The 12,204-nt window shown below is 43.3% G+C and overlaps 1 protein-coding gene across 2 annotated transcripts in view; it reads right to left on the reverse strand.

Annotated features, from left to right (window-relative positions):
* Positions 1 to 12,204, reverse strand: part of ccnd2a (cyclin D2, a) — a 199,140-nt gene that overhangs the window by 9,669 nt on the left and 177,267 nt on the right. Inside the window, exons 4-6 of one of the 2 annotated variants that reach the window (XM_037683394.1) lie at positions 11,706 to 11,916; positions 10,139 to 10,354; positions 7,842 to 8,001 (exon numbers count right to left, since the gene is read on the reverse strand). In XM_037683394.1, the coding sequence (XP_037539322.1) occupies positions 7,842 to 8,001; positions 10,139 to 10,354; positions 11,706 to 11,900 (571 nt within the window). In that variant the 5' untranslated portion in view covers positions 11,901 to 11,916. Of the gene's footprint in view, positions 1 to 7,841; positions 8,002 to 10,138; positions 10,355 to 11,705; positions 12,145 to 12,204 lie in introns of those variants that run through there. The other variant, XM_037683395.1, reaches the window with a different exon arrangement.

The following is a 12,204-nucleotide window of genomic DNA, read 5'->3' on the forward strand; positions in this document are numbered from 1 at the left end:
CACACACACACACACACACACACACACACACACACACACACACACACACACTATATTTTCTCTATTCTCTCTTTATGTCTTGCTCAACTTCTACCTTTCTTTTTGGATACCACATGGCCTGCTAAGAAAGGGCCCCGTGAATGGCACACATGCCCCAGTCTTTGTTGCTACAACAGGCAGAGCTTGCATTGACGGCCCTTCTATCTTTTAGCATATTAATAGAGTGGCGGTTCTGTGAGAGGGAAGGCAGAAGAGTGTGACTCCATTGTCCAGAGTCATCACCTCATTTCACCCGATTGAGAGACGCAGTATCCATCCTCTCTGCTGATACCAATTCATCGAGACAGGCCGGACAAAGACAGCGGCTGGACGTGGGGGACAGAGGAGGCTTGACAGGGTGAGAAAGATGAAGAGGGAGGGATGGACAGTGTGGCGACAAGACACCAGGGAGCAAACAAGGAGAAGGTGGTGGGCGTACCAAGAGGGGAGAGGGGTAGACATCTCTGCTGCACATCACTCTAAGTCTGCATCCAGACCCTTGTGAAGTTTTGGAAGAAGAAAAGAGTCGCCCTCCATTGACCCTCACCTCCTGCCTCTTATCCTACCCCCCTTCCTGCAAGTGTTTCTCTGTTCCTAGGCCACCTATGGGTTAGAGGAGTGGGCAATGGGGGCACTGAACAGCCTGCATATTAACATATTGCCATATTCAATTGCAAAGCAAACTGCGTGTGATGGCTTCGAAAGAGATTTTTCTTCCTTCTCTTTTTTATATCAGGATCAAAGAGGTTGGCCTTTTGATTGCTGCAAAGGAAGCTCCTCACTGCCTTTTTAACATGCACAGCCAGGCGCATTCTCATCTTGTGGGCTCAGTGTTGACAAATAAATGAACTTATTATACACCCCTGTGTTCGCAGCTGGGCCTCTGCCAAGGGGCGATTTATTAAAGGCTACCTCTAGCCAAGAGAAAAGCGAACACAAAGCCCCCCTGGCATTACATCACTGCTGTAAGACCGCAACTTTCTACGCAAGGGTGGGAGTACAAAGGCATACATGGATTTACTGTAAGTGTGCAGTGAGCAAAGTGACAGACACCTTATAGGCACATGCTTGAGACAATGCACCAACCTCTTTGTGTTCTTTGTTTTCTAGGATACACACAGAGCACAGATGTAGTTTTGTGCCAGAGCTGAGTGGTGGGCAGTGGGCAACAAGCTGATTTTTCACACTCAAGACAAGACAGGCCTGTAGCAGAACAAGGACGCACGCGTGCAGCCGATGCGTGCTGACACTCGGTCCTGGTGGCTGCTGCATGTGGGGGGAAGAATGGTTGTATTTTAGGAGGCCCTCATTGATATTCATGTTGAGGATAAACAGTGAAGGTAGCTAAGTGGGGACGCCTGCGATGGAAAGCTCCCTGTGAGCAGCGGCTGGCTGGCTGGCCTGGCCTGCGCGCCTCTCACCCCCTTCAATGGCCCTTTCTCCTGCCTTTGCCCCTTCGTCTCCATCCCTTCATGTTCCTGCCCCATGAAACTTCATCTTCAGGCTTCCAATCCAGTCTGTTGCCTTACGCTGCATACTCTATCTGGGTGGCTGTGATGCACAAGGTACACATTAAAGATGTGAATTAATTAAAGTTGGAAAGTTGGACCACCTCCAAGAGACGAACGAGAAAATAAGCCCAAACTCTTTCCCCCTCCCTCCGTGTTCGTTTTAGTGCTGTAAATCAGGGTCTTGTTTTCTACATGTATTGATTTGCTGCAGGAGAAGCGTAAAAACCCAAGACTCGTTGACCGATTAGGGTTATAAATAATAAACAAATATAATTATTAAACTGGCATGAGTTTGTTTCATTATTAATGCTCAACAAGATAAAATTAATTCTATGAGCTACAGACTAGAATTTGTGTGGCTTTAAGGTCTCAACTGGGGAAAAATACAGAGCAATTGATTAAAAAACAATAGCTTGAATAGCAAGTTTTCCTGTTCTGTTGCTTCTTGTGCCAAGCATTCTGGAGACTTTGAGTCACTCATTGCAACTCATTTGCCAATTTTTTTTTTTTTTTTTTTTTTTTTTTTAAATAAATCTTGCTCCATAACGTCATGATATGTCTCTTTAGGTTTTCTCTGCCACAGCTGCAGCCTTTGAGGTGTTAATGTCAGAGTTGAGAAGATGAAAATACCAAGCACTAAAATCACAGATAGCCTGGTTGGTTCTCATCGACTCCAAAATAAATACACAGAACACCCCAAAAAAAGGATTTTTAAACCTCATCGATGTGAGCAGCATCCAAAGATAACGCCTCTTTATATTTCTGGCGTGACTCAGCTGGTATCAGTATTTATAGTTTGGTGCTTGTTATACCAGCGAGACTGAAGGGAGAAACTCAGGACATGCCACTGGATGATTCACTCCACATCCCACATTTTTGAGCACAAACTCTCACAGTTCTTCCTGGTTCGTGCATTTTCACTGGAGCCAAGCCGGACATGAATCCTCACATCAGTGATAATTTGTTGGGAGGAGGTGGCTAATTTGTTAAGCTTCTGACTCATCAAACATAAATGAGCTTTTATGTAAACAAACACCAGTAAAGACCATTTCATTGACCACATCTGAGATGAATCATCTTCTGAACACGGAGAGGAGAGCCTGCAGGGATTCTTCGTGTATAGGAGCCACTAAGAGAGGAAGCTGCAAGGGGAACTCCTACATCTAAACCAAAGAAACTTGTGCGCTAAAATAAAACGAGTCAAAATCTGAGCGCCATGTAAATTTGACATATTTACCCACAGATTTCAAGTTACAGATTTTTGGGATCCGTGTAAAACTTGATCGACTGATGACAGCTTTAGATTTGCGGCTGTTGTGTTTACGGATGAGACTTTGAAGAGAATTCCAAAACTCTTTGAGGGAATGGAAAAAATAAAAATGTCAACATCATAATGTAGGTAAAGTATAAAAAAAAAAGGTCTGCTTCAGGTCTTGCAAAAGCTGCTTAAAACACAAGCACACACTAGGACTTTATATCATCCACCACCTTCCATCCCAGTATTTTGGACAAAATAATCGTCTTATGTTCAGAAACAACAGTTATAGCTATTTTGGTCAAAGCTTGAAAATCATGCCCAATCTCATGTTAGTGCTTGGAGCTTGTGTTGTAAATGACCCTCAGCTACAGCCACACCAAATCTTAACAGAATATTTGTAAAACTGTCTAAAATATAGCCATTTCTTGTTTTTTAAGGTCAGTTGGCTGCGGTGGCAAAGTTGCATAAAAATCCATCAAGTGGTTTATGAAATATTTTGCTAACAGACAGAGTTGATTCCAATAGACTATCATGGCTGGCTTTGCAGACCAAAGAAGCAACTATTACACTGTAAAAATATTCATAATGACACGGCTAATTCACGTTTAATAGTTTCGTGAGAAGTTTTTTTTTTCTGCCCATAATGAAGGAATATTTAAACGTGCTTAAAGAAACTTGTGTCAAATTGCAAAGACAAAAGAGAAAGTGAACCCACAAAGGCCTGACTGTTCTGATGTTTGTTAGCTGGTGAATCATTAGTTTGTCACAGGGAAACTAACCGGTTAATGATCAAGTTACGTCCCACGTATTTCAGACAAATCCTAAATCAGTAGTCAAATACTATTCAGAAGATTAAAGACTTCGTTTTTAAAATCATTCATTATTAAGATCCTAACTTGTAGCAAAATCTTCATTAGCCCCTTGAGTAAAACTGGCTCGTTCAAGGAGATCACCGTTGGCTCCGAGCCAGAGTTTTCCTTTGATCAACTCCTGTGACCATTGCCGCAAATCCAGGCATACCATTACTGAGAGGGCTGTTGGATCCTGCATTTAATACACTATAATCCCTGCCAATATGGCAAGAAGATGGAGCTCAATAACCCACACAGACAGGTTGTGGTGCATCTGTCTGCCCCATGCCCCCCATCCATTCTCCCACTTTAGCTCAATTGAATAAGAATGGAAGAGGAAGCTCTGAGTGCTTGGTGTCTGTGTGCAGGAATGGAGGTTGATAATCTCCCTTAATGAGCTTGTTTCTGGGCTATTATCTGGCGGCATGCCTGAGGGAAACGCCGGCGTTTCCTATCAAGTGGCCTTGCAGCGTTGACCCTCACGCGGCTCTGCATATGAAATGTGAGGGCCAGGCCTTTTGTTTGCTTTCTCCCAGTCTCTAGCTGAGGCCATTTGCATAGTCCTGAATGGGCCAACGAATGTTATTAATTAATACAGAGCCAGCCCGCGCCACCTGACAGAGTCCTACCGAGAGGCCCAAACGGAACTGTTTCATCAAAAGAGAGGAGGAATGAGAGACCTTATTCTCCACTTCTCTCGCTTGTTCCCTTGAAAACAGAGAGCCATGGTTTTATGCACGTTTTCTTTTCCTGTATATACTCAGTGGGTGGACTGAATGAATATGTACAAACAGGAAGCCCACAGGTGACCGTTGTGCACATGTAAATCCTCCTGCGAGATCTCCTCCTCCTGCTCTGTCTTCACCTTCTCAACTCTGCTCAGAGGATGTCTCGAGGAACATTCTCACCAGATAACCCAGAGATTTATGGCTGGGAACGACCCACAAATGGGGTTTCGAATTCCCTGAGATCTTCAGATGCACTAAATTGTTGACTCGCTCTGTTTTGCCCTCACATTCTGTTTGCCTGGATACAAGTCTGAGGTGAACACACACACACACAAATAGGATGACCTGCTGCTGATCTGGGGCTATCTCTAGAATGTCTCTCTCTTGATACACATTCGGAGGATGATTCCAGGAGTCTCGTAAATTCACTTCCACTGCCTCTCGTTGGAGCAATTAAGGACAAAGTGTGTGCTGAGGCTTTCACAATGTTGCTTTGGGGAGTTCAAAATGTAAAAAACTGAGATGTGCTAAAACAAAAGTAAAAAATAACCTTTTCCTCTTCAAACCTCTGCAGACGGGACATTAACTCCAAACTTTTAATTTACTCAAAACGTATAAACTAAAACCAGAAGTTAACGTTACTTGCCACCTCCTTCCCGCGTGTGTGGTGTGTGTGTGTGTGTGTGTGTGTGTGGGGCATTCTTGCTTCTGGCCCACAGAGAAAAGTAGAGGTTGTTGCTGGAGGTCACAGGGAAAGTGGAATGACTTCCAAATGACAATTTTCGTTTAAAGATGCCTGCTCATCTATAATTGTGTTCAATTCATTTGTAACATCATGAAGACTGGACCAAAAAAAAGAAGAAGAATGGTGCAAATCTGCACATTTTTTCTCATAACCATGGTTAACCATGGTTTGAGACTCTACTTCCCCAGGCAGCTGAGACGAGCTGGTCTGGGAAGCTCAGTCCTCACCTCCTTCTACAGGTGTGCAGTGGAGAGCATCCTGTGCTCCTGCATCAACGTGTGGCATGGAGGCTGCACAGCTGCAGAAAGAAAAGCTTTGCAGAGAGTGGTGAAGGCTGCACAGAAGACTGGAGTCAGCCTCCCCACCATCACAGACATCTACACCTCCAGATGTAGGAAGAGGGCCACCTGCATCATGAAGGACCCCACTCACCCAGCACACACTTTTTGCCCCGCTCCCCTAAGGAAGGAGATTAAGGAGCATTAAGTGTAGAACCACTAGACTGAGGAACAACTTCTACCCTGAGGCTGTTAAACTCGTGACACTAACGAGAATAATCACTGTTAAAAATCACATCATGCTGCTGATCTGTTTCATGTTGCTGCTGATCTGTTTCATGTTGCTGTGTTCATTTGTGCTCATCTGCTCACACAGACTCATTTTCGTGCTGCTGCTTGGCGTATTGTTTTTATGCTACTAGTGCTTAGTGTGTTTTAAGTTGATGTATTTCTTAGTTCACATCTTAGATCTTGTTACTGTTTTTCTTTTACAATTTATACTTTTGTTGGATGTAACTGGGACCCTGTGTACACAATTTCGTTCCACCACATGTACCACATGTGATGTGAATGACAAATAAAGAAGCTTGAATAAATTTATAAGCAAACTTTGTGACCGATGCACACCATGTTTGTTCACCTACAAAAACAGTTGAAGTGACTAAAAACAAAAGGTCAAATGTTAAACTTACCAGTCTAGCTGCCCTGCTCTTGACTGTAGTTTTACTCTATCTTTCTCTTCTTTTTTGTTTAGCAGCACATTCACTTTTATATTTCCTCCTAAACGCCCTCTCTGAGATTCTACGATTGTCCAATTCAGCCATTTTCTAAATGGTCAGTCAATCACGACCATTGCTAACCATTGCTCAGTGCTAACCACTGAGCCACAGCACGACGGTTAGCGCTGTTGCATCACAGCAAGAAGGTCCTGGGTTCAATCCCCGGTTGGACCTGGTGTCTTTCTGTATGGAGTTTCCATGTTCTTCTCATGCTTGTGTGGGTTTTCTCCAGGTACTCCAGTTTCCTCAAGAACATTCATGTTAGTCTGCCTTCAGGCCCAGGCCTCCCTTGCAAAAGAGATTTGTGATCTCAATGGGATTTGCCTGGTTAAATAAAGGTTAATAAATCACCTCAGTCAATGAAGTTTTTCATGGATTCATCAAAGTGCTTTGTTTACACTGAATGTGGACCCACGTTTCAGAAATGCACATACATTGATCTGACAAACTATCCTGATGCATGCTCAATAATCCAGGTAGAAAAATCTAAAAAAAACTTTGAAAAAAACAAAAAACTTTTTTTTTTTGTTTTTTTATGTCCAGAAGACCAGACTTAACTTTTTTTTTTTAGATCTGACAAACTGTAAACTCGTTTAAATGTCACCATTATACACAGTTTTTATGTTTGAGTTCATATTTTGCAACGAGTACCTTTATTTTCATCCAGTTTAAAGAAGAGGTGGCAAATACATGCTGCTGCAAATATAAAGCATGTTTTCTTTGACATCTCATACTAGTCAGTTTTTCTAAATAAAAATGCTCTTAGGAAAGAAAAAAAAGAAGCAGTTTAGTTAATTTTTTTTTGCTTATCAATTCTGTTTTCTTCAAGCTGGAGGTAGGATCTCAACATGGGAAAGATATCATGTCCTCCAGCTGTAGGGTGGGGAAGCTTAAGTTTAGGGCAGGGAAAAAAAAAGTAGGAAAGGAGGGTTGGTTAGGGAAAGAAATGTGAAAACATGACGTGCCTTAGAATAGTAGACTAACAATAAACTTTTCGGTTTTCTCAAACTCCCCTTGTCCTATCTGCATCCTCCAACCTCACAATCGTTTTGTATCAAGTTAAAAGCTCCCTGTCCCGCCTCTTACTGACCGAATGTTTGATCGCGAGGGAATAACTCACCTCAAGAGCAGAAAGACAACGAGACAATGGCCTGACCGCCTCTAACCATGTTCAGTTTTCTTTTCAATAGTGTGCAACATGGGAATGCCCTTCAACCAGAGTACGTCTGCTCTGAAGTGATACCGGACGCTCTGGGAGCCACTGATACACCTTTAAAACAGGACTACATGCTGGCCTGGAAGAAGACAGATGATGGATGTCGAGGTTAAGAGTCTAAAGGTGAAACGTCCTCAATGAAACTATTTTCCCATCACGACTAACCGTGACCGGCCCCATAACACATCTCAGAGCCGAACATTCGTGTTTCTGAGAGCACTGATAGCAAACAACACAACGATTAAGATGTTCGGCAATATGAGAAAGAACGCAGATGCAAGCTTTTATCGCTTGCTTGGTTTGATTAGACACTGATTGTTGTCGATTGCAATGTTGAAAAGGAAAAGAGATGACATCATGGCAACGTTTGACTCTGTGTGGACATCGCTTGTCCTGTTCATTCCGATGAACCCAGTTAGGTTTCATTTCATCCTACCTGTGGCACAGAGGGCGATGAAGGTCTGGACATGTTTCCGTATAAGTGCCAGCTTATCCTCGGGCAGTGGCAGCCTCCTCACAATGTGCTCAATGAAGTCGTTCGGCGTCACTGCTGCCAAGTTCCACTTCAACTTCCCCAAAACCACCAGTTCCCATTCCTGAAGAGGTTGAGCAAACACAGTAAAGAGCAGATGCAACAGCTGAAATAGAAAAAAAGTCAGTACTATGTTTTAGGTAGATTGCACAAAGCTGCTAAACTTTAAGTTTCTAAAAACGCATAAAAAAAAAAAAAAGGCATTGTTGCTTTTAGATCAGCATGTGCCTGGCCAGGCCTGGAGCAGAGAAACACCAACAGCGCCACCAACCCAGGTGACCTCACAGCACTCTCCTCCTCTGTCTGTCTGGCATCTGGGGACTTTCCTAAAGAGGCCCACCAGAGGTTCCACTGTGTGAGTGTGGAGTGAAAACAGATAGGAAGCCCATGTTTGTTGAGCAAGATCAGCAGTAAATGTTGAAAATCTCCTCATAAAAACACGTTTTCTTGCATCTCTAACTCTTCATTTTTAGAAATGATCCAAACCACATCATCTTCTGCTGACCAGTTACACTCCCATACTAAAGGCAGCTTTTAGATAATCAGTGAGCGTATAAAGTTTGGCATATAACGTATTGTAACTTTCTCTTCCTAAAGGAGGTGACTAATGTAGGGGAACATGTCTTGGTTTCATTCTGTCCTACAGCCTTACTTTGGATGCTCCTCCCCAACACATAGACTCAGCCATGAGGCAATTCAACATGGCTGCCCTTAGGTTTGCTAACAAACTGGCCTCATAAAACATGGTTTTTATTTCGATCTCCATTTGGTCAAAAATAGCTTTAAAACATCTAACATTTATATAAAAAAAAATCTAAAAGTTCAATAATGGATCATTGCTCTTTTGCATCTTTGTTGCCTCCTGATCGCAAAAAAGCATCGCTGTCGGTGCCACCAGGCAATATTCAGGCCTACTATACAGACCGAGAGTGGAACAAACCACACTATGCTGACAGAGTGGCAAGCAGGCACCCACTTCCTTCTGCTTCCGCCTTCCCTCTGGTCACACCTTCTTTGTAGAATTGCGGTTCGCTTTACAAGAAATTGTTACCAAAGATGAGCACCAAAAATGATCACATGCCCCGAGCAGCTGATCTCTGTTTCCTGTGTCTGCGTGTCAGCCAAAATGCTGCCTTATACAGGAACGCAGAGATGAGGCCTCAGCAAACCAGTTCAAGGACTGAGAGCTTTGTCTTCAGTCTGCACATTGAGTTTTTTTAAATAAAGTGTATAATTTCTTACTGCTTTTCCAGTTTAAAATGTCCACTCAAGGGAACCTTGATTACAAAAAGAGGATTTAGATCTGAGACCATATAAGCAAAAAAAAAAGCAAACAAAAAAAATAAAAAACAGTAACCATTTACAGAAAGTTCCCAGAAATCAACAGCAGCTCATCAGGATCTTGATTACCCTGCAATGATCAGCTAAGAGGGTTGAACCGGCAGTCTGCAGCCTTATAGCCATCAGCCTTGTCTGCATCATAATATGAAGCCTCTTTCACAACATGGGTGGGATTGGCTCTAGTTTACTGAGGAATGTTTATGTAGCACCACAGAGTTGGTTGGAAATACTTATCAGATTTTAAATTGAGCTAATTTTTTTTTTTTTTGCCCTCTTAACAGCAGGTTGGATAATGAGGCTTTATAAAAAAAAAAAAAATTAAATATTCTTTTCTCACACCAAAATGTACATTTTGCCTAAAGTCACGCACCGCTGATACGTGTGAAAAATCAAAAATAATGAGGCGTGCTATAATGATAAATGTGTGCATCTGTGGTTATTTTTGGATGAAAGCTAAACTGTAAAAGGCATTTGAAATTTTCTGGTCTCCCCCCCCCCCCCATGACAGGAACACAGGCAGAGCTTTGGCTGCAGTTCAGCTGACCTCATTGCTCTGTGAAAATATCTACCGCTAGATGGCGATAGAGACCACTGCACATCCTGCAGGGCAGTGAGCTCATGGGGTCTCTGTACAGTAAGAGAGGAGCTCTTGTACGACATGGATTTGATGAAGATGAAGCCCAAGAAGTGAAGAAAGGAGAATAGATTTAGTGAAATGAGATCACACCCCACCCATCACGTTTAACGTGTCAGATGATGCTAAAAATGAGCGTGCTGCAGGTAAAATACATATAATAAATATTAAATGATACAGTCTTCACCCAGCTGGCAGCATGGACTCTAACAAAGGCTGAACTTACCAGCAGCTCTTGTGGTCTAATGGAGTTATCTGTGTAGATGCAAAGCTTCTCTGCAGTTAAAGGACGAGTCTCTTTCAACTTGGATGCAAGGAACATGCAGACTGCTCCCAGCAGCTGCAGGTTGCACTTCTTGATGGGTACCACTGCTAAAAATCTGTCTAAGTAGTTCATGGCCAAGGGAAAAACTTCTTCCTCGCACTTCTGTTCCTCACAAACCTGGATAAAGGAGACACAAAGCAGCAGTGAGGAAGGGTTTGCAGCCCCGCGGTCACGTGACCCCTTATTTATTTATTTATTTATTTTAGGACCTCTGGATGCATAGAAAACTTTTATGGTGCAACGAAACAAAAGACTTGATCCCTAAAGGAGCACATATAATTTCGGTGACACACATAGTTGGGGCCCAGCCAAGGATTTGGCCCAACCCAAACCGGTTGCGACATCAAACATTAATTTAAAATCAATTTCTTTACAGAGAACCAGACAAACAGACACATATGCTAAGAACAGAGTTACATTCCTGCAATTCATTCACCACGAAACGAATTCATGTCACCATCAGCCGAGCCAAAAAAAAAAAAAAAACTCCGCGACAGCGCAGCACACGGAAACACGCTTTTTCTTCCGTCGTCATATTTTCATAAAATATTTAAAAATATAAATAAATTACGCAGACTCGTTTTCTTCACCTGATAATGTTCAGAAACGTCTTCCACATCATAACCGACAATTCCCGTGCACGTGCACGAGGCAGAAACGAGATAAAAACGATCAAATTAGAGGAGAGTGCCGACTCGTCGCTCCGACGTGCGTCACCGCCGTCCCGATATAATAATTTCAAAAATTAATTTAAAATCCCCAGCGCGTCGGATTCTAACAATAATTACATGGAAATAAAGCTCAAAGGGTCGGGGTTGTTTACATATGGGTCTTGTTTACAAATATCCCACCCCGTCAACAAAAACGAGCATAATTCCGGAGTGAGTCACCGACGGAAGGAAGAGCTGACGGACTCAGGCCCTCACCCCTTCCTACTCTTCAAACTGATACATCAAATGTTTGCAGCACCTTTTGAGCCCACTTCAATATTTTATGGACACATAAGACCCTCATCTGTCATTCCCGACGGGGCTCAAATGCTGTTATTGCGTTTCTGGCACAACCCCCCCCTCCTCAAAAAAAAAAAAAAAAGCAACAAGCGCTCTTAGGAAAAACCAACATGGCGATAGGCAGCAGCAGCAGCAGCAGGCAGCGTCGCATTGAGTGCATACGTGTGCATGGAAATATTCACCAGATCTAAAATAATACCATTAAAGAAACCATGAAGGAGCTCGTGCACAAGTCGCACGAGGCACCCAGAAGAAATCCTGGCGTGTCACAGATGTTCGAGCTCATGGAAAGGAAGCGTCCTCCACGAGCGGACTTTCACAAACACAGTGTAAATGACGGATTTGGAGGATTGCGAAAGGAAAGAGTCAAACATTCAAAAAGTTCAAAGACACTTTTATTCGCGGTTGGAGCAAGGAAAACAAAGAGGCTTTAAAACAAGGAGACTCGTGTTGTATACCTCCAACATCCAGGTCGCGACCATCCTCCTCATAAACGGCTGGATATCCTTCTGAACTCCTTTGAAATAAGAATATTGCGGCAGAAACCTCTCCTCTATCGTCAGCAGGCTCTGCAGGACTCTGTCATCGCACAGGAGGTTCGGATCGGGACGGGCTCGTATGTTGGTGTCCATTTCGAGGCATAGCAGCTCCATGGTGCTGGTGCTTTCGCTTCAAGTAAAAAAAAAAAAAAAAAAAGTCAAAAAGTAGAAATTCTCCCCCCGACGCGTAAAAACAGAGCTGCGGAGCGGAAAGATGGCCGGGAAAGTGTTTTAGAGGCATAAAAGCTGAGACTGCAGGGCTCCGCGAGAGTCGTCCTGCCTCTCCTGGTGAGAACTTTTTTCCTCTCTCTCCCCTCAGTGCGCCTCGATTTCATCCGCCTTGCGCGCTTCAAGCCTGCTCTGCATGCGCCACTGACGCAATGCGCTTCATTAGCTGTGAGCCAGACGCAACACTCCC

This window comes from Nematolebias whitei, chromosome 10, assembly GCF_014905685.2.
Source record: "Nematolebias whitei isolate Nwh7 chromosome 10, NemWhi1, whole genome shotgun sequence".
Lineage (NCBI taxonomy): Eukaryota > Metazoa > Chordata > Actinopteri > Cyprinodontiformes > Rivulidae > Nematolebias > Nematolebias whitei.